This window comes from Jaculus jaculus, chromosome 2 (assembly GCF_020740685.1).
Source record: "Jaculus jaculus isolate mJacJac1 chromosome 2, mJacJac1.mat.Y.cur, whole genome shotgun sequence".
Classification (NCBI taxonomy): Eukaryota; Metazoa; Chordata; class Mammalia; order Rodentia; family Dipodidae; genus Jaculus; species Jaculus jaculus.
The window spans coordinates 76,229,817-76,249,491 of record NC_059103.1 but is presented as its reverse complement, the minus strand read 5'-3'; the positions used below and the strand labels follow the sequence as shown (position 1 = coordinate 76,249,491).

At 42.2% G+C, this 19,675-nt stretch overlaps 1 protein-coding gene across 1 annotated transcript in view; it reads left to right on the top strand.

Annotated features, from left to right (window-relative positions):
* Gprin3 (GPRIN family member 3) overlaps window positions 1–16,142 on the top strand; it is a 68,868-nt gene extending 52,726 nt beyond the window's left edge. The window contains exon 2 of the mRNA XM_004665393.2: window positions 12,864–16,142. Within this exon, the coding sequence (XP_004665450.2) occupies window positions 12,975–15,200 (2,226 nt within the window). The 5' untranslated portion in view covers window positions 12,864–12,974 and the 3' untranslated portion in view covers window positions 15,201–16,142. The remainder of the gene's footprint in view (window positions 1–12,863) is intronic.
* The last annotated feature ends 3,533 nt before the right edge of the window (window positions 16,143–19,675 follow it).

Genomic DNA, 19,675 nt, shown 5'->3' with positions numbered 1-19,675 from the left:
ACTCTTCTTGAACTTTACCTGGGTTGGCACCTGTGGTGGGGCCTTCCTTAATCAATGCTCCTGGGCCCAGCAACCAATCCAAGTCCATCATATACATTTGAACTAGGCAATGAGGCTCATCCTATTTGGATACCTAGTTTATAAAAGGACTTGATCCAAGATTCCATGTGAGATTTCTTGGTTTTTCTTTCCTGTTTAGCCTGGCTTGGAAGGCAAAAGGAAGTCCTTTTGTCTTAGGAGCGTTCCTACTTTTTTCTCTCTTATTATCAACTCTCCCTAAAATAAATCGTTCATAATTTACCCTTCTCTATGTCTGCATTTTTTTAGTTCTTTGATAAACAAGAACTTGAGACTTGAAAGTCATTGGTCTGGAAGCCCTAAGCTCACACAGAACACAGTCACTCTCCCACACCATTATGGAATTCCAATCCCATATCAGAGGGGCAGTAATTATTTGTGTGTGGCAGAGTTCTCATCTTAATGTGGGGTTCCCCGGAGGGGTCCCCGCTCAGGGCTGTCTACGGGACCCCAAGAACACTCACGCAGGACGCTCTCAATGCAAACCGCACGAGGTTTATTGATTCCGATGCATCGGGGCTCAACACAGATTCCTCTCGCAGGAGGAAAGGTGAAGAGCCCCTAGCCACGTGTTTGATCAGCTTATAAAGGCTGAAAACTATAGGTATGCAGAGTCATAGGGGCTTTTCAGCCGTGGGTTCCCCTGATTGGGTGGGGCCCACGAGGCGGGCTCGTGAGGGTCCCTCTGATTGGGTAGGGCGTACAAAGGGCCAGGTCCTTATGGTATACTTTTTACAAAATGGAGGTAGTTGCATACTTTTTACAAAATGGAGGCAGTTGCAAAATGGCAGTTCTGTGATTCAGTGCAGTAGCAAGCAAGCCATATTACAGAAGCTTAAAAAGGCAAGTTAGCAAAGCAGCTAGAAAACAGAGCAGCAGAAATATGGCAACTTTTATCCTTTCATTTCCCCCTTTTCTTTGTCATAATTCCAATCATGGAATTTCAGTTTCTGCAAGAGACTGGTACTGTTGTTTAAGTATCATGGCTTGGACAGTGCTGATCCTTTCTCTAATAAAGGTAACTAATCTATTTATTATTCATGGACCAAAGGTGAAGAGGAGAATTAAGATGATAAGTGGCCCTAGCAAGGTGGAGATCAAAGTAGTCATCCAGGGGGACCTGGTGAACCAAGATTCATACCAAGACTGGTTCTGTTGTCTCTCCCGTTTGCGTTGTTCTAGGCTTCCTCGTACTTTCTGCAAGCTGTTTTCTACTAATCCAGTCTTGTCTGCATAGAAGCAGCACTCTTCTTTTAGAGCTGCACAGAGTCCCCCCTGTTGTAAAAATAATAAATCTAGGCCTCTTCTATTCTGTAACACAACCTCTGAAAGTGAAGAAACCGAGTCCTTTAGGTTCTGCACTCCTGACTGTAACTCTTGTAGATCCTTGTCTATTGCTAAGCTGAGTGGTTGGAGGTGACAAGGGAAGCTATGCCAGTGCCTGCTCCTGCAACACCCAACCCCATCATTAAGGGTCGAGATGGGGGGTTGTCTTGTTCTTTTGGCAGGTCAGTGGCAGATGTTTCTTCTGTGCGAGGCGATGGTAGTAACCAGCTTGATTGCAGAATCTACCTGACTCTTAATGAAACTGGTTAGTCATCTGAAGTCCCAGGGGCCAAAGGAGATAAGCAAAAGGAATCCAACAAAAGGGCATAAAAGACTGGGAAGCAAAGTAGTTAGCCAGGGAGATGTGGAAAACCAATTTTTCCTCTAGATTTTTTTTTTTTAACTTTATCAAGGCTATTTTGTATTAGCCCAGTCTTATCTAAGTAAAACAACATTCTTCTTTGAGGGCTACACAGAGTCCCCCTTCCTTTAAGAATACCAAATCTAGCCCTCTCCGGTTTTGAAGTACAACCTCAGAGAGCGAGGCCAAAGAATCTTTGAGATCTTGTATCCCCTCATGTATGAGGTTAAGATCTCTGTCCACTAAGGCACTGAGTTGTGAAAAATGCTGTTGGGAGGTTACCAGCGAGGCAATGCCTGTTCTTGCTCCCATAACACCAAGTCCCAGGAGCACAGTCAGGGTGAGGGCAGTTAAAGGCTCTCTATTTGGTTTAATGGCAATGCCTTAATCTATAGTAGATGTAAAACTTTCAGAATCATGAATGAAAAATCGTGGCAAAACTATAACTACAACACAATAGTCCTTAGTCTGTAAAAAGTCCTTGTTGACAATAAAGGGAGTCAGCCCCATGGAACAAGCAAGATAGGAGTTACTAGGGGCTTTAGTATATATAAAGGAGTCATTGATAATAGCAGTTTGGTTGCATACCGGTTCAAGAGTCAGAGGAGGGAGCATATCAGGGCCTAATAGACACAGTCCGAGGCCGGAAATGGATGCAAGAGTAATACCCCCCTCTGGGGCAGAGTGCCAGAATAATCCCTCTGCACTGTTAGTAGACATAGGAGATGTAAGGATGGCAATTCCCTCATAAAAGGGAGGTCCTAATCTGTATGGCATTTCAACCAAGCTCTATAATTTTATTTGAGGAACTTTAAATAAACTTATTTTAAGTAAACTTTATCTATGACAACAGGAACGTATGGTATAGACAGTCTATTTCCCTTTTATTTCTCCCTCTCATGAGAAGACACTCTAACTGCTTTAGGGGACTGGGTCGAAGACATCAGATCATTTACTACTTCCTGCTGAACGGGACACGAAGTGGAGACTTGTTGCAGTTAGAGAATCTCTCCTAGAGAGGGGAACTATTTTAATGTACCCCAGAGTGTAGGAAGATAATCTTGAAAGATAACTTTGGAAAGAATAAAAGTAAGGAGTTACTGAGAAGTGAACACACAGCAAACTGGTCTTTTTGCAGGTCGAGGGAATCCAGGTAGACAGGCTTGGATCATCTCAGGACCATCTGAGGATGAGCTGGCTGAGATCTTCTTTCAGAACTGTTCATTAAATGGCACAGTAGTATTTAACATGGCTTGTAAAACAGATGAGATGCTAGCAGAGTTATCACAAACATATACATAACATTTAATCTTAATAATAAAGAGCTATTTTTTTTTTAATCTTTGGTTATACATTTCTCTCTGAGTGTTTAAGACCTTGTAGATAGCCAAAAGTTAATTAAGGATTAATTTTGGAGGTCATTAATGGCTCTCCAAAGAGACTTTAGGGACACAGGAGTAGCCCCAAATGTGGGGTTCCCCGGAGGGGTCCCCGCTCAGGGCTGTCTACGGGACCCCAAGAACACTCACGCAGGACGCTCTCAATGCAAACCGCACGAGGTTTATTGATTCCGATGCATCGGGGCTCAACACAGATTCCTCTCGCAGGAGGAAAGGTGAAGAGCCCCTAGCCACGTGTTTGGTCAGCTTATAAAGGCTGAAAACTATAGGTATGCAGAGTCATAGGGGCTTTTCAGCTGTGGGTTCCCCTGATTGGGTGGGGCCCACGAGGCGGGCTCGTGAGGGTCCCTCTGATTGGGTAGGGCGTACAAAGGGCCAGGTCCTTATGGTATACTTTTTACAAAATGGAGGTAGTTGCATACTTTTTACAAAATGGAGGCAGTTGCAAAATGGCAGTTCTGTGATTCAGTGCAGTAGCAAGCAAGCCATATTACAGAAGCTTAAAAAGGCAAGTTAGCAAAGCAGCTAGAAAACAGAGCAGCAGAAATATGGCAACTTTTATCCTTTCACCTGACTATTTCTCCCTCAAAATCAGAGTCTTTGATTTTGCTGGAAAAGTCCCAAATGTTTACATTTGCACCTCATCCAAAAAATGATAAATTTCCTTGTTGTGTTAATTTTCAAGGTAGCTGAATGTTACTTGTTGAAGTGATAATCTTGAGGCTGGAGCTTGAGAGAACATATAATACACTTTTAAAATATTGCACCTAAGATGTGGACCTAGGAAAGAGGAGGACAAGGAGGGGGTGGCAGGGCCAGGTGCCCAAGACAGAGCCAGCAGAGCAACAGGCAAGTGGGGGCTGGGGTCATGCAGACCTGCCCTGAAAATTCTCCCACTACCCTCTGCAGGGAGTAGAGGCTATGATTTCTCACATCTCAGACAGCTGCACTCCAGCCTGGTCTGGAAGTTGGTGAGAGAGCAGCTCCAGAGTCAGGTTCTACTCAGCCTCCAACAAGAGCTGGTACATAGGAATTCTCCTTCAATAGCAGCCTCCGACAGATCATCTTGACTTAAGAATTCCACATCCAATCCTGTTGGAAAACCCAAGCAGGCCAAAACCTCCAAGAAGTCCCCAAACCACCCCAAGTATTCAAGCATGATCATGGCTGCCGTACAGACAAGAAGAATTGTGCTGGCCCCTCATGCCAAACTACCTGTGGGTTCCTGGGTTCTTGCTCCCAGTGTGGGCCATGGTCTCCCACCCCACCAAAGGCACCTAGGCAACTGGGGTGGGTGAGCACATGCAAAAATAAAAGACTTTAGGGAGGAGTCTCGTGAACAGCTCTCTCAGTTTATTGTCAGGGAAAATGGATTTATAAGCATCTGAGGGTGGAGGGGAAGACCCTGAGGGGATTGGGCATACCAATGCCTGATGCCCAATTAGCATATGGGGACATTCATTCTAGCACATAGGCAATGGGGGAGGGGGATCAGGTGATCTAGGGTCACAGGGGGATGGGCTGTGTGAAGGCTGATAAGGAGTTTCTTAGGCAACTGGCCAAAGGTTACAGGGCTATGGGCGAAGGCTAAGTTCAGGTGTGCTGGGCTTGGAGAGGGTGTGGCCTCCTGTAGCCTGGGGATCCTTAGCCACCTGGCTGCTCAGACCCCTCTCCTGAAGGCTCCAGCCTGTGCGTGGCAGTGCCTGACAACCACCCAGAACACCGACGCCCAGATCAAGATGTACATCAAGAGTCCAGTGACCACTGATGTCCTTAAGTAAACCAAAGGGGTGGGTGCTTCAAAGTCTTTCCAGTGAGCCAAGGGTGAGGAGCTAATGTTTTTTTTTAAGAAAACCAAGAAGGAGGTCAAAGGCTAGGCCAAGCAGGTAGCTTCCCAAGCCCCAAGCAAGAAACTCAAAGCCACCCCAGTCAAAAAGGCAGGTGAAACCTGCTGCCAAACCCAAGAAAGCCCAAAACCCAAAGGTTATCAGAATCACACCAGGCATCCAGTCCCAAGAAAGCCAACCAGTCAGGTTCAAGGCCAACTCCATTGCCAAGAGGATCTTTTAAGGCTTAAGTTTGCACTCTTGTGGGAGTTTCAGAACTTTTTGTGGGGAGCAGGGGGTGGCACCACCAACAGATCAAGGAGGAATGTGGAAAACCCTCCCTGGGCTGCCTTCCTCCAGTGGTGAGTAGTGAGGGGTCTTGGTCCAGTTTTCTTCTCATTTGTTAATCACCATAATTCCTGCCATGACTTGAAAGGGAGAGACTGATTAACCACTGCTTAGAGGAGCTATACCTTCTTCCAGTCAGGATCTCCCCACTGGGGAGAGGATCTTTGTAGCTTTAGCATTCTCTTTTAATGAAAGTGGAAACTTTTGAGGTGAGGTTGAGGAGTCCCTTAGCCAACTACCTCTTGAAATGCATTGGTGGGGACAGTAGGTAGGCAGATGACAGTGAAGTAAGGAAATCTCAGCTACATATTTTAGATGCTATCACATAACATTCCTAGTTTGGGAATGGGTAGCAACTACCTTTTTGCTAAGAATGTATTCTAAAGGTTTGACCTGACAGTCAAAGGATGTTAGGTCAGATACAGAGATGGGCAATGAATATCTATTAAGGAGAATTAAAAATTGCTCAAGATCATTTTGGCTCTGGATTGGTGACATTCCCATACCCTGCAATCACAAAATTATGATCAGAGAGTCAACCTTGTAGACTCCTCAATGTAGATATGGCCTGTTTTCTGGGGACTAAAGTTAGTGTTTATAGTAGAGCAAGCGACAAATAAATACTTGCTGCACCGCACCAAATGATTCTGTGTTGGGGGTTTAGAATTTATCTGTTCAAATTATGCTTGACAGAAGAAAGGATATTTGGGCTCTTTGTACTACTTAAAGTCCTGTTTTAACCTTCTGTCTTTTCAAGCCTGTAAGTTCTGCTTACAGTGGAATTCAGTGAGACATGAGCCCATTATTTGATTTTTTTTTTTTTCCTAGAAAGCATCTAACAAAAGATCTGGATAGAAAGAACAGAGATCTCTCCTGTGAGCCTTTACAAGCAGTGTTTTAATTGAAAGCACATCGACACTGTTCGTGGCTCTCAACCAGACCTTGCCTCTTCAGCCCTTCCCATTTGCTTTAGCTGCATGTTGAAGGAAAGACTTCACTTTTGGGCTGAGGTCTTTGTAGAGTACATTTTGGGAGCTGTCGGTGCCTTATAAAAAGACACAGGGAATTTCTTTTCCCAGCCAATGGCTATGCATAGGCACAATCTACTGGGCTCCTGATGCAAACAATGGAGACAATGGTTCTGAGTTAAAAGGAGCAGGATTCCAACTGAATTTCTTGACTTTTCTCTTAAGGTTTCTGGTCCCTCACTTCTTGCCTTATTCCTTAGCACTTATTCCTTAGGAATGGAGGCAAAGGTGCTTCATGAGGTCACTGAAACACTGACCTAATATCACTAAAGAGACATGAAACCGTACTAAATTCCCATCTAGCAATGTAGCAGTTGTGAGATGAAAAACAGTAATTGTTGCCCACAATCTCATGGCCCTGCACTGCAGTCCAGAGCATGCTGAGAGTAAATGCACCCAGACTCTCTTTGTTCTTACCACCATTGCAGCCATTGGAAAAAAAATCACCAAAGGCTGATTCCATGCTGTTTGTCTTATTGGTGTGGGTGTCTGTTTTGAAAGAAGGGAGTGTGTTATAGTTGTGGAACCTACTGTTTTCAGAATGAACAGATGCATACATAGGTGTTTGAGAGCCATGTTTTCATAAAGTGATCAGTTATGAGTGAGATTATAGTCAATGATAATGCCATCTAGACTACATTGGTATCGTGAACCACTTTTGCAAAGGGAAAGTTTCCTCCTAGGCACGTTGTTATTGTATTTTCTTTCTTCCCATCTTTTTTAGCTAGAGATTTAGAAAAAAAGAAAGGGCCCAATTATGAGTATTCTTTAGAACTCAGTTAAGCAAGATGATAATGCAAAAAATAAACAATTAACACCCCCCCACCACACACACACACACACACATACACACACACACCTCACCTCTAAGGGAATAAGACATAGTTCATTCTGGAGCCAACTATGAATAACCATAGCCTAGCACACCACAATCACTGATGTTCTAGTCAGCCCTGAATGTTAACCCAGGGGTAGCTTCTTTCTGGGTTCACAGAGAATTATAGGAACTCAGCAGTGAGATAGCTCTTTAATCTCTGGGCCTCAGTTTCTTTCCCTGTAATCATGTTGCACTGCCACGGGCTTTCATGATTGTAAGTACAGGAGGAGTAAGGTTATGCTGCCAGAGGTCTGTGCCCATGATTCTCAGAGACAGACTCACTTAGAGATGCCTTTGAGTTAATGACATATGCCCAATTCAGAGAGAATTCATACAGCTACACAGTTTTACAAGAAGGTCTTTTATTTGCAGTTACAGGTGACAAAAACTCCACAAAATTTAATCATGTTCCTCTGGGCCTATTCTTAATTAAGCCTTGGCTTTGAGCTTCAGGCCAACCCTAAACCAGAATAGAGAGAAATCCCCACTCTTGATATCTGACCCACCAGGCCTGCCTACAACAGTAATCTCATGATATGGCTTAGTCAAAATACCCCATACCCTGAAGCCTCTTGATAGTGATTTTCCATCTAATGACCCTCCTCAACCTGTTCTTTGGCTGTAAATTGCTACATATTCCTAAGAACATAACAACTTGTACCCATTTTCTCCCAATTTTGACACCTATCACAAAAGTCATGAATCTACTCTTTCTTAGTATTGTAACAGTTGCCATAATAAGTACTTATCAAAGTTTTAATACTTTAGAAAATGGTACTTAGATAGTAGTTAGTATATACCAAGCTACTGTTTGCTCTAAATGCTGTAATGAGAGTCCTGAGTGCTTGCTGCCTGCCCAAGCGCACACAAAGAACTGAGTAGTGGAACTGGTGGTTTTCTGTTCGAGAGAGGATGGCCCAGATCCATGTTCTTGAACGCAAAGACAAAGTACCCTCAGAAGACTAGAAATTAGGTAACATTTTGTCAGTACTCAGAGCAAGGCTGTTAGATTCCACTACTCAACAGGTCCCTCCTAGTATCAAATCAGGCATGGCACTGAGGCCTAAGCTACGAAGAGGGACAGTCCTTAATGCCACCTAGTAATTGTCACTTGGAAATAGAAACTTCTGATTTTGAGTAAAAGCAAGGTAGAAACTTGGATTTTTATGACATGTTTTCCTGAGGAGACATGAACAAAAGTCTACTCATTCTAGATAGGACACCTAGCACAGATTAAAGAAACAATTTCACTCATCTAGTTTGGAGAAATACTTTGTTTGGGTACTGATAGGCGCATGGGTAAAGTGTTACTTATGGAAATCATTGTGACTTAAAGGCAGCTATGTCACCAAAAAGCCTACTTCAGTGCAGGTGACAAATGGCAAAAGCTGTGTCCCTGGAGTTCCTGCCCACCTTGCAGACAGTTCCGCTGGAGCATCTCCTCTCTAGCAATTGTCCCCTGCTTATATAACCTCGGCGGGGGGGGGGGGGGGAGGGGGGGGAGCTTTATGAATCTTATAACCTTCTGAGTTTCCTGAATCTTCAACATTTACTGAACTTTCCTGAGACTTCAACATTTCATTTAGTTTCCTATGGTTCTCCACCCTCCCTCCAGGAGGGATATTTCAGTTCAGAGGGAAGAGCTGTAAAACAGAAATTTTTAAATCATAAGAGAAGAGAGGGCTTGAGAGATGGCTTGGCGGTCAAGGTGCTTGCCTCCAAAGCCTAAGGACCCACATAAGTCAGACGCACAAGGGGACGTATGCATCTGGAGTTCATTTGCAGTGGCCAAGGCCCTGGCACATGTGCTCATTCTCTCTCTCTCTCTCTCTTTCAGATAAATAAAATAAAATAAAAAATTTTAAGCAAAGAGAAACATTATAAGAAAGAAAATGATGGGGCTGGAGAGATGGCTTAGCGGTTAAGCGCTTGCCTGTGAAGCCTAAGGACCCCGGTTCGAGGCTCGGTTCCCCAGGTCCCACGTTAGCCAGATGCACAAGGGGGCGCACGCGTCTGGAGTTCGTTTGCAGAGGCTGGAAGCCCTGGCGCGCCCATTCTCTCTCTCTCTCTCCCTCTATCTGTCTTTCTCTCTGTGTCTGTCGCTCTCAAATAAATAAATAAATAGTTAAAAAAAAAAAAAGAAAGAAAGAAAATGATGGACAGGGAGAGGAAGTGTAACAGTTACTTTTCTAATTGCTGGGACAAAACATCTGACCAAAAGCAGCTTATGGAAAAGAAAGAGTATATTTTAGCTAACAGTTTTGAAGGGAAGTTTCTGTCATGGTGGAAAAAGTCGAGCAGGATCAGACAGCGGGTGTCACTTCATCAAGGCAGGGAGGAAGTAGAAAAGGCTAGGTAGCTAAATTTGGCCCCCAGTAACAGACTTCCTCCAGCAATGCTTCACCTCCTAAAGGCTCCACAAACTTCCCAAACAATGTTACTAACTAGGGATCAAATATTCACACATATGAATCCATAGGGGACATTCCATATCCAAACTATCACAGAAAGAGATGAGAAGAGGGAACGGAAAGCCACAGAATACATACACACCTTTCAGAAGAGATTGGTCTGTGAGCTATCTCTTTTGGTGGGGAGGGGTATATGTCATTGTCTTGTTCTGTCCTGAAACTTAAGACTGGCCTCAAACTCACAATCCTTCTACCTCCTACAGGTTTGCAACCTCAGTTTTAGAAGTTGCTAAATCTTATCACCACAGGCTCTAGTTGATAATAAAGACATATCCTCCTCACTCTAAACCACCAAGTATTTGCACTTTTAAACCATTATATTTTTCTGACCCAATCAAGATTGGATTTCCACCATTTGGTGGGGGAGAAGGAAGAAGAGGGACAGCTATTTCAGAGCTTGGGGAGTCTACCCTGGACCCACGAAGATGCTTCAATGATCCCATTAGCAGATATGTTTGAGACCAGTGTTTTCTTGTCTACTACTAAATCAAGAGGTTTCAAGCAAACAGGTGTTAGCCAAACAAACTGGACTATTCTTGGTTCTTACATTGACTTAACTTCTATTAACAAAGTAAATGAAGGAAAAATCCCCCTTCACAGTTAAACTAACACACTCAGCTGTGTGTAGGAAATGGAAGTAAACACACTGACTTTTGAGAATTATATAAAATCATCTTCATTTTTTGAACTTTAGTTGCTAAATTTTTAGCTGCTTTTGCTTTACAGTTCTGTTTTCCAAACTGGATTTCTTGACTTCAAACCATATACCACAGGAGACAAGCTGTTCTCCTGGCTTTATGAAACCTACCAGCTTTCCATATCATATGTCCAGTGTTCTTGGCTTTAATTGTCTAAATGGGGACTATATATACACAAAGTTTAATAAATAATGCACTTTGATTTTATTACTTCCCCAAACAACACTGTTTATGTTGTCATAAATATCTCATGTCATGGATTAAAGTTTTCTTTGGTTTGGAGTTCCACAAGGCTTTAATAGTGTCCATTTTGAAGGGAAACAGGATAAATTGACAACTTCTTTTATTCAAAAGTCCCTACCTTGTGTCCTGTGGAGTGAACAGAAAACAAATCAGTTTCTCCCTGTCTCCCTGGGACTTTCAATATTTGTGAGAAAATGAGACATTTCTACAAAGAAAAGTCGTACAAAGTGGTCCATGAACATCACAATTACACAGGACTCTCCTCTTTTAAATTAATATTTCTCATTGTGAATATTTTTGAATTTGTATATCCCATGCAAACCTGCATATGTAGCTATTCTTTTTTAAAAAAATGAAAATGTATGTACCCTTTTTCCCATTCAGTCATAGGAAATCCTTGTCAAGTGAGAAGCTGGAGCTTACTTACTCCTTTTCTTGAATGGCTGCTTTATTATTTAGTGGCCTCGGCCACTGCAAATGAACTCCAGATGCATACTTCCCCTTGTGCGTCTGACTTATGTGGGTCCTTAGGTTTTGGAGGCAAGCACCTTGACCACCAAGCCATCTCTCAAGCCCTCTCTTCTCTTATGATTTAAAAATTTCTGTTTTACAGCTCTTCCCTCTGAACTGAAATATCCCTCCTGGAGGGAGGATGGAGAACCATAGTATAGTAGAGCTATACTGTGATATGTCCCTACTCTTCCTTCCCTTTATTCATGGAAATCATCTTGTTTCCACAAATAATATTTCAGTGAATATGCCGTATCTCTATACATGTTGGTGCTTTTGTTTCTACTCGTGTAGTTGGTGTCATTGGATCAAGAATGTGTGTAGCTTTAAGAACTAAACCGCTTCCCTAAGAAAGCTATAGCTATATACATTTGCACTTACAGTTAATAATTTACTTTCTATTGCTAGATTTCCCAAGGCCATAGTGTTTTAAGTCTTTCTTTATAAGCCTTTGCAAGTCCAGTTGGTAGACAGTAAAATCTCATTGTCAATTTATTTGCATTTGTTACTACAAATTAATTAGATAATCATTTCTTAAACTTACTGGTTATTTTGATTTCTTATATGCTGTTCTTTCATATTCTTTTACCCAATTTTTTTTCCAATAGATGAATTGATTCCCCTTTAATGTTTTAGAGCTGCTGGTACCTTATAGATAATTTGACCTGTCTTCCAATTTTGCAAACATTTTTTGTCAAATCTGTAATCATATATTCTCTGGTATCTTTTGTCACGTAAGTTTTAAATTTTATATGGGTATCTTTCTTACATTTTTAAATCTGTGGGCTGGAGAGATGGCTTAGTGGTTAAGCATTTGCCTGTGAAGCCTACGAACCCTGGTTCACAGCTGGATTCCCCAGGACCCACGTTAGCCAGATGCACAAGGGGTCGCACATGTCTGGAGTTCGTTTGCAGTGGCTGGAGGCCCTGGCACACCCATTCTCTATCTATCTATCTATCTGCCTCTTTCTCTGTCACTTTCAAATAAATAAATAAAAATAAGCCAAAAAGTAAATTAAATTTGTGCCTTGTCAAAATAATAAAAGCTGATTACTTCTGCCTCTAGATGATTTAATACAGATGGTTCCTGGATTTTCTTTCCTTACTTCATTTTTATTTATTTATTTACTTTACGTTTTAACTCTTTATTCCATCTGGAACTTTTTTTTTTCTTTTTTTTTTTTTTTTGAGGTAGGATCTCACTCTAGCTCAGGCTGATCTGGAATTCCCTCTGTATTCTCAGGGTGGCCTTGAACTCACAGTGAACCTCCTAGCTCTGCCTCCCAGGTGCTGGGATTAAAGGCATGCACCAGCACACCTGGCTGGAACTTATTTTTAAAATTAGTATAAGATAAAAATCTAGCTTTACCCGGGCGTGGTGGCGCATGCCTTTAATCTCAGCACTCGGGAGGCAAAGGTAGGAGGGTCACTGTGAGTTCAAGGCCACCCTGAGAGGACAGAATGAATTCCAGGTCAGCCTTGAATAGTGTGAGAGCCTACCTCGAAAAACCAAAAGAAAAAAAAATCCAGCTTTATTTTCTTCTAGTTTTTAACTTTTTTTGTTTAATAACCCTTTTTTGCCACTAAATTGAAATAGTTCTTTTGTCTTAGACTGTTTTCACTAAGACCTGTTTCTTGAGGACTATCTTTCAGAAATGACATGCTGTATTAATGGTACTGTTTCCTTGGTTCCTCAGGCTGGTTCTTCAAAGGACTCATCTCTAACTGTGTCTTCTCACCGAGCTCTGACTGCTTCCCAGTGGGAACCACAGAGGGACAGCTCTGGTGTGTTCTTGGAGAAAAACCCCATGGGGACTGTACCTGCCCCTCTGAGAGTGACAAAAACTTCCCTAGGTTCTGGGAAAGACGAGGCTCAAGGAGAGCTGCAGGCTGTGTCACCTCTGCACCAGCCATCTCATCCAAGTAAGAATGCCAATGGCCTTGCAGGCAACCCTGCAGAACCAAGCCTCAGGCCCAGGGCAGCTGTTGAGGCCCTGATGCAAACTTTTGAGCATGAGACCACCCAGCCAGACATGTCATCTTCTGGTGTCCTCAGTGCAGTGGAGAGAGTGTCACCCACACACAACACTTCTGGTGACCCCCAGCTTCCAGGAAGCAAGCAGTCCGCAACACCAACCCCAAGTCCTACTGCAGGAAAGGAACTTGCACATGAACCACTTGTAATGCCAGCCAGTCAGCACACTGACCAGGCTGCCCCAGGTAGCCAGCCTCATCCTAGTACCTTTCCAGTACATGAAGATTCCTCAGTGAAATCACAAAGGCCCTCTGATAGCAAACAGCCAGAGAAGGGAGGTTGTCCTGCAGGGGTCACCAGTGGCAGCTGCAGTGATCAAGTGACCTTGAATTTTCCCTCTCAAGAAAATCCCCAGGGACTGGTACAGTCTCCAAACTTAGCAGCTGAGGTGTTCAGTCATTCATCTTCTGCTGATGAACCTGATGGGGAAGGGCAGCAAGCCATCTGTGACCCCAAGATGAGGTCCTGTGAGACTACAGCAAGAGGATGTTCAGATAACAAGCCACCCTCAACCACTGTCTTGGACATGGAAGGTATGATATCTGAGACACCTCCACTGTCCCACCTACCTAGCAGAGGTTGCACATACCCTCGGGTTTCAGAGAAGGTGCTTCCAGAACATGAGGTATCAAGGTTCAAGGAAGTCAGCACGATGACCACCCGAGCTGAAAGTGAGGTAAATGAAGTCCCTGGCAGAGCTCTGCAAGATGCTGAGGTACAGGCAGTGGCCAGCATGGAAAGCAGGTCAGTTTCCACCAGCCCAAGCATCCTCACTGCATTCCTGAAGGAAATCACTGTCCCTAAGCATTCAGAACAAGAGAAGCTTTGTGTCATTTGCCACAGTGGTGGCAATGGGAGCCACATGTTGGAGCTCTCTGACAACATGCTGGACCCTCAGGAGTCAAAGTGGTGCCTGAGCATTGTGCCTCAGGTGCACATTCAAGGAGCTGCTGCTGTTTCTACAGCTCCCAAAGGGGAATGCAAAACAGCTAGCCTGCCAGGCCCATCAGTCAGCATGGCCTGCAGTCATAACCAGTATACCTGCAAAGATGGGGGGTCAGCAGGTGTAACTCCAACCAGGAAAGAGCCAACCTCTAGACAGCCTGCAGGTACTAATGCTGGCTCCCAGAAAGCAGGAAGTGGAGCCAAAGAAAGTCCAGACTCACTGGAATGTATAGTGCAAACCACAAAGGACCACAGAACAAAGCCAGACAGCACTCTGCCCAATACCTGTGGCCCTCTCAGCACAAGTGACCAACCAGGGAGCTCAAACCTCATTGACAAAGGAGGTGCCAAGGAAGTGAAGCCCAAATCTCAGAGCTTCAAAGAGCAAGAGTCTTCTGGCACCGATGTGCTGGATGCCAAGCCTCTGGTGATCAAGCCTGAATCCCAGGAAAATGGAGGCCCAGGGCCAGAGGCCAGCCCCGCCATGAGAAAGAACCAGGAGAGCACCTTGGAAGAAAACAGACAGTCCAAGACAGCCACAAGCCTGAGCCTGCCATCCGATGCCATGGGTGACTCCAGCCCAGGCTCGGGCAAGAGGACCCCTTCGCGCTCGGTCAAGGCCAGCCCGCGCCGGGCCAGCCGGGTCAGCGAGTTCCTCAAGGAGCTCAACGTTACGGCCGTGGCCCAGGTGGGACTCACACCCGGGGAGAAGAAGAAGCAGCTGGGTGCAGACTCCAAGCTGCAGCTGAAGCAGTCCAAGCGGGTCCGGGACGTGGTGTGGGATGAGCAGGGCATGACCTGGGAAGTGTATGGGGCTTCCTTGGACCCAGAGTCTCTGGGGATTGCAATCCAGAACCATTTACAAAGACAAATTAGGGAGCATGAGAAATTAGTAAAAACACAAAGTGGCCAGAGCCGACAATCCATTTCCTCAGACACTTCCTCAAATAAGAAGCTCAAAGGAAGGCAGCACAGCTTGCTCCAGTCGATGCTCCAGAACTTTCGACGCCCCACTTGCTGTGTCCGGCCTGCGCCTTCTTCTGTTTTAGATTGAAAAGGACAAATGTGGATGGGGGTTCCGTGTATCTGTTTTATATTCCTATATATCCAACTATATCAAAACTTACTTAGCTTTTATCTGAGAGACCAGGAAGAACAAGCAAGGATTAACTATGGGAAACGAGTGTTAAAAGTTGTTGGGTTATTGTAAGAGCTTCGTAAGTAAAAGGCTATTTCAATTTGAAAGAAAGAACAACAGGGAAGAAAACCAAGGTTCATTGGAAATTTGCAACGTCAATTAAGAGGAAATAATCACTTGATGTTTAAATATGTTTACTATACATATAATAACTTTATCATTATACATGAGTCGGTTTGTATTATCACCTCAGTCCATAACATTATAGTATTCCTACTATAGTCTCTTCTCTGTATTAAAAATAGCAAAAACACATAATTTCCATTCCTTTGGAAATAAGAATGGTATTATCACAAAATGTTAAGTAGTTGAAAAGAACTTTAATGTAAAAATTGAAATAAACTTTACCCGTTCTTTGGACAGATAACATTAAATGAAAATAATCAAAAGTAAATAATTCCAAATATGAGTTAGTATTTATAAACATTTCAGGTAACCCTTTTTTATAATATGAGAAGATTACATGAGGAAAATTAGCTAAGCCTCCAAATATGAATACTTTTTTTATATAAATATACATTTTATCACTAAAGACAAAGTACATTTCTGTGATCCTAACCATATTCATATTTTCATACCCTGGAGGAAGTACTTGGAACTGGAGTCATCAAATTAGCGATGCTAGAAAATTTTATATTGCGGAGGTGTTCTCCAGTAACATTCTGAAGATATTTAGGTTTGGGTAAGGAATTAAAAATAGCATACTGCCAAACATTGCTTTTGTTCTGTGTTGATGAAAGAAAGGCCTCATGAGTAACAATAGTATGTTTAGTCTGGACTCTGGTTAGCAGCATGAAATTTGTGGGTTTTTTTTTTTTTTTTTTTTTTTTTAGTTTGGTTTAGTAGCTTTTAACAGCAAGTGCAGTCAGTGTCACTTGGGACATAAGCTTTTTCACCTGAAGACTCCCTCTAATTGCTTAAGTCTATGGTCTGGAGTAAAAAGGTAATTTCTGTAGGTTAATTAGTTGTAAGATATATAACATCATATCTCAGATTTCAGACCCAGCCCAAGAGGCTTTCATGAAATTGTGCTTTGAGCCCAAGGTGGGCCAGATCCCTTGAGAACGTCCACACCAGTAGAGCTCAGCCTCCATTCATCCCTAGAGAAGGCTGCTCGTGACACACTGGAGCATCCTCCAAGGCACCTGAGTGGCCAGCAGCAGCTTACATGTTGGGTAATGTGGAAATGGTGAACAAGCTCAGATCGTGGAGAGGCTCTCTTTCCTGTACGGTGGTTGTTGGAAATGAGCTGTGTCCATCTTGCACTGAGAAAATCAAACTTAGATCTGGAAGAGCATCAGTTGCCTTCACTCATTCCTCTGATGACCCAGAAAACAGTATCAGACCATGTATTCTTTCTTCAGTGACTCAAATATCATTGGTACACACAATATATATCTATCTTTGCTTTTTTCCATTTATCTTTACTTTGCAGATTCTAAACAAAGGAAAAAGAACCCTACCTGAGAACAGTATAAGTTACTAAAAAGCACTTGATTTCTGTGAAAGCAATTTAACTATATATGCAGCCTGCATAAGTAGACCACAGTGACAGGCTCTGAGAATGGTAATTACAGTTGTTATACTTAGAACTTATAATGATTTTTAATAAGGCACTTTTTTTCAGTTTCCTACTAATTGGCCTCTAGTAATAATGCTTTGTAAAGTAAAAATTACTGTCAAATTAACAATCAAATTGCCATTAACAATTAAAAATCAAAATTTTTCTCTTTTGGCACAAGTACCCATTTGTCTCAGATGCCTTTGCCATGATGAAATCTGTCTCCTATCTCACATACACTAGGGTCTCCATCACATATCAGCAACATGATGTGTATACACAGATATATCAATGTATACACAGGAGCAGCTGTCCATAGGGTACACTCCAGATGGTGGGTTCCAATAATCCTCTGCTAGGAAGTGACAAAATGGTGTTTCTGTATTAACTTAGGAGAGAGGAAAGTGATTTACAGGTAGATAAATTAGGTTTAGGTCTGAGTTGTATGTATTTGTCCCACATTCAGGAAATTAAAATTGTTCAATTTGGTATGGTAGCTGTGCTCTCAAAATCAAAATCTTAAGAAAGAGCCAGGTGTGGTGGTGCACGCCTTTAATCCCAGCACTTGGGAGGCAGAGGTAGGAGGATCTCTATGAGTTCAAGGCCACCCTGAGACTACATAGTGAATTCCAGGTCAGCCTGGGCTAGAGTTTGATGCTAGAACTAAATTCATCTACATCACTAAAAACTATCAGAAATAGAGCAGTCTTTTTTTTGCTATGTTGATTATTGATTTCTTAAATTAAGAAATACATCATGAGATGGGGAAATTTTGCTAGAAGCCTATTTAAGGTGATATTTTTACATAATAATACTTGTCCTAAATTACTATCATGATAAAACTTATTCCTTCACATCATTCCATGGCATCACTTGGCACTCCTTAAGTTCATTCAGCAGGGAACTTGCAAGGTAATAAATAGATGGATTGAATTTGCTCAGCTATTCCATAGTACCCTATATGACATATTGATTTGAGAGGGGTTTTTGTCTGTCCTTGATTTCTTTCACATGTGATTTTAACCTTTCTAGTACATCTTAGCTTTTAAACTATAGGTAGAAAATGTTTTTATTTTAATTAATTAATTTATTTATTTGCAAGCAGAGAGAGAGAGAAGAGAGACAGACAGACAGAAATAGAATGGGCATGCCAGGGCCCCTAGCCACTGCCAACGAACTCCAGATGCATGTGCCCTCTTGTGCATCTGGGTTACGTGGGTCCTGGGAAGTCAAACCTGAGTCCTTTGGCTTCACAGGCAAATACCTTAACCACTAAGCCATTTCTCCAGCCCGGAAATGTTTTATTATCTCAAGAAATAAAAAAGAAATTCTTTCACCAATAATACAAGAAGTGAGTTAGAACTCAATGTCTGGATGATCATTCAGCATTTACAATGTGAACATCTCGCCAAGTGAATACCAATTTTTAATTTAAATATTAATTGTTTTATTCTTATGACCATAATATGAACAACATCAGACTCAGACTTTCAGCTCTTATTTATTTACTTTGAATGCTGTTTTATTTATGTTTTTTTTTTAATTACTGGGTTTTCATGGCACAGATGCACTACATTGCATACAGTAAAATCCTGAATTGTCTTTGTGTTTTAGACCAGCAGCATGAGTTCAATATTTTGTTAAGTCATGTCTGTATAAATATCTAAAGGGAAATAGTTATAAAATACATTAATACGTTTTCCTTCTTTAATAAGCTGTAGCTATACTGAATGTAATTTGATCTTAGATAATTTTTTTAATCTTGAGAACCATCTGATGCTCATTATTTTGGATATGATTATTCCCTATTATAAATTAGACACGAAAACTGGATATTGTGGACTGCGTGTACCCTACAGGCTGGATTTTAAAATCAATTCAGTAATGTGAGCTTGCTATCTTAAAATAGCAGAAGAGGACAACATCATTTGATTATATCTGAGAAAATTGAGGTTTTTACTGTTTGTAGTTTGGAACAATGTTATTCTACTCATTTTGGTGAACCCTAGTCATCCTGGGAATAGCTGTATATACCACACCAAGAATAGAATACCATGTATCTTTAAATTTTATTTACACAGTTATATAAGAGTATGCTGTTAAGGTAAATTGTCTGGCCTTATTGTATTCACGGTATTACTGTTTGCTGCCAGAATGTGAGAAGTCATTGTTTTCTTTTCCTCCTTCATTGAAAGTGTTTTCTTTTTTCTACAAAAGTCCACTTCTAGTACCACATAATTCCCTTGTCAACTTTTCCAGAATCAGTATAAAGATATATCCTATACATTAGGATAAGGTTTGCATATATATATATGTGTGTGTGTGTGTGTGTGTGTGTGTGTGTGTGTTTACTGAAAATTGGCCAATTATAGCCTGTATAGACCTCTACCTGACTGATTTACTAATTGTCTATAGTACTGCCAAGGAGACAGGCTATTCTCCCTCCCTCCCTCCCTCCCTCCCCCCCCTCTTTTCCCCCTCCCTCCTTTGTGGTATTTGAGAATCAGAGCTTGTGAACTTCTGTGATAATAGCATAGTGAACTCAGCAGCGTCTTGCATCAGTGAGCTGACCACATTGTCATGACCATTGCTCTGTCTACATGATAAGCTGGAAGTTTTATCTCTGTCTACTCAAGAGTTTGCTGTTTTATGTTTATATCTGAGCATTTTGTTTACTGTGAGCAATGTTCTTTGATGATGTATGGTCCCTTGGGTTCCCCCTCTCCAAATGCATTCAGGTGATTTGTGAACCTCCTGCCCTTCCTTGTAA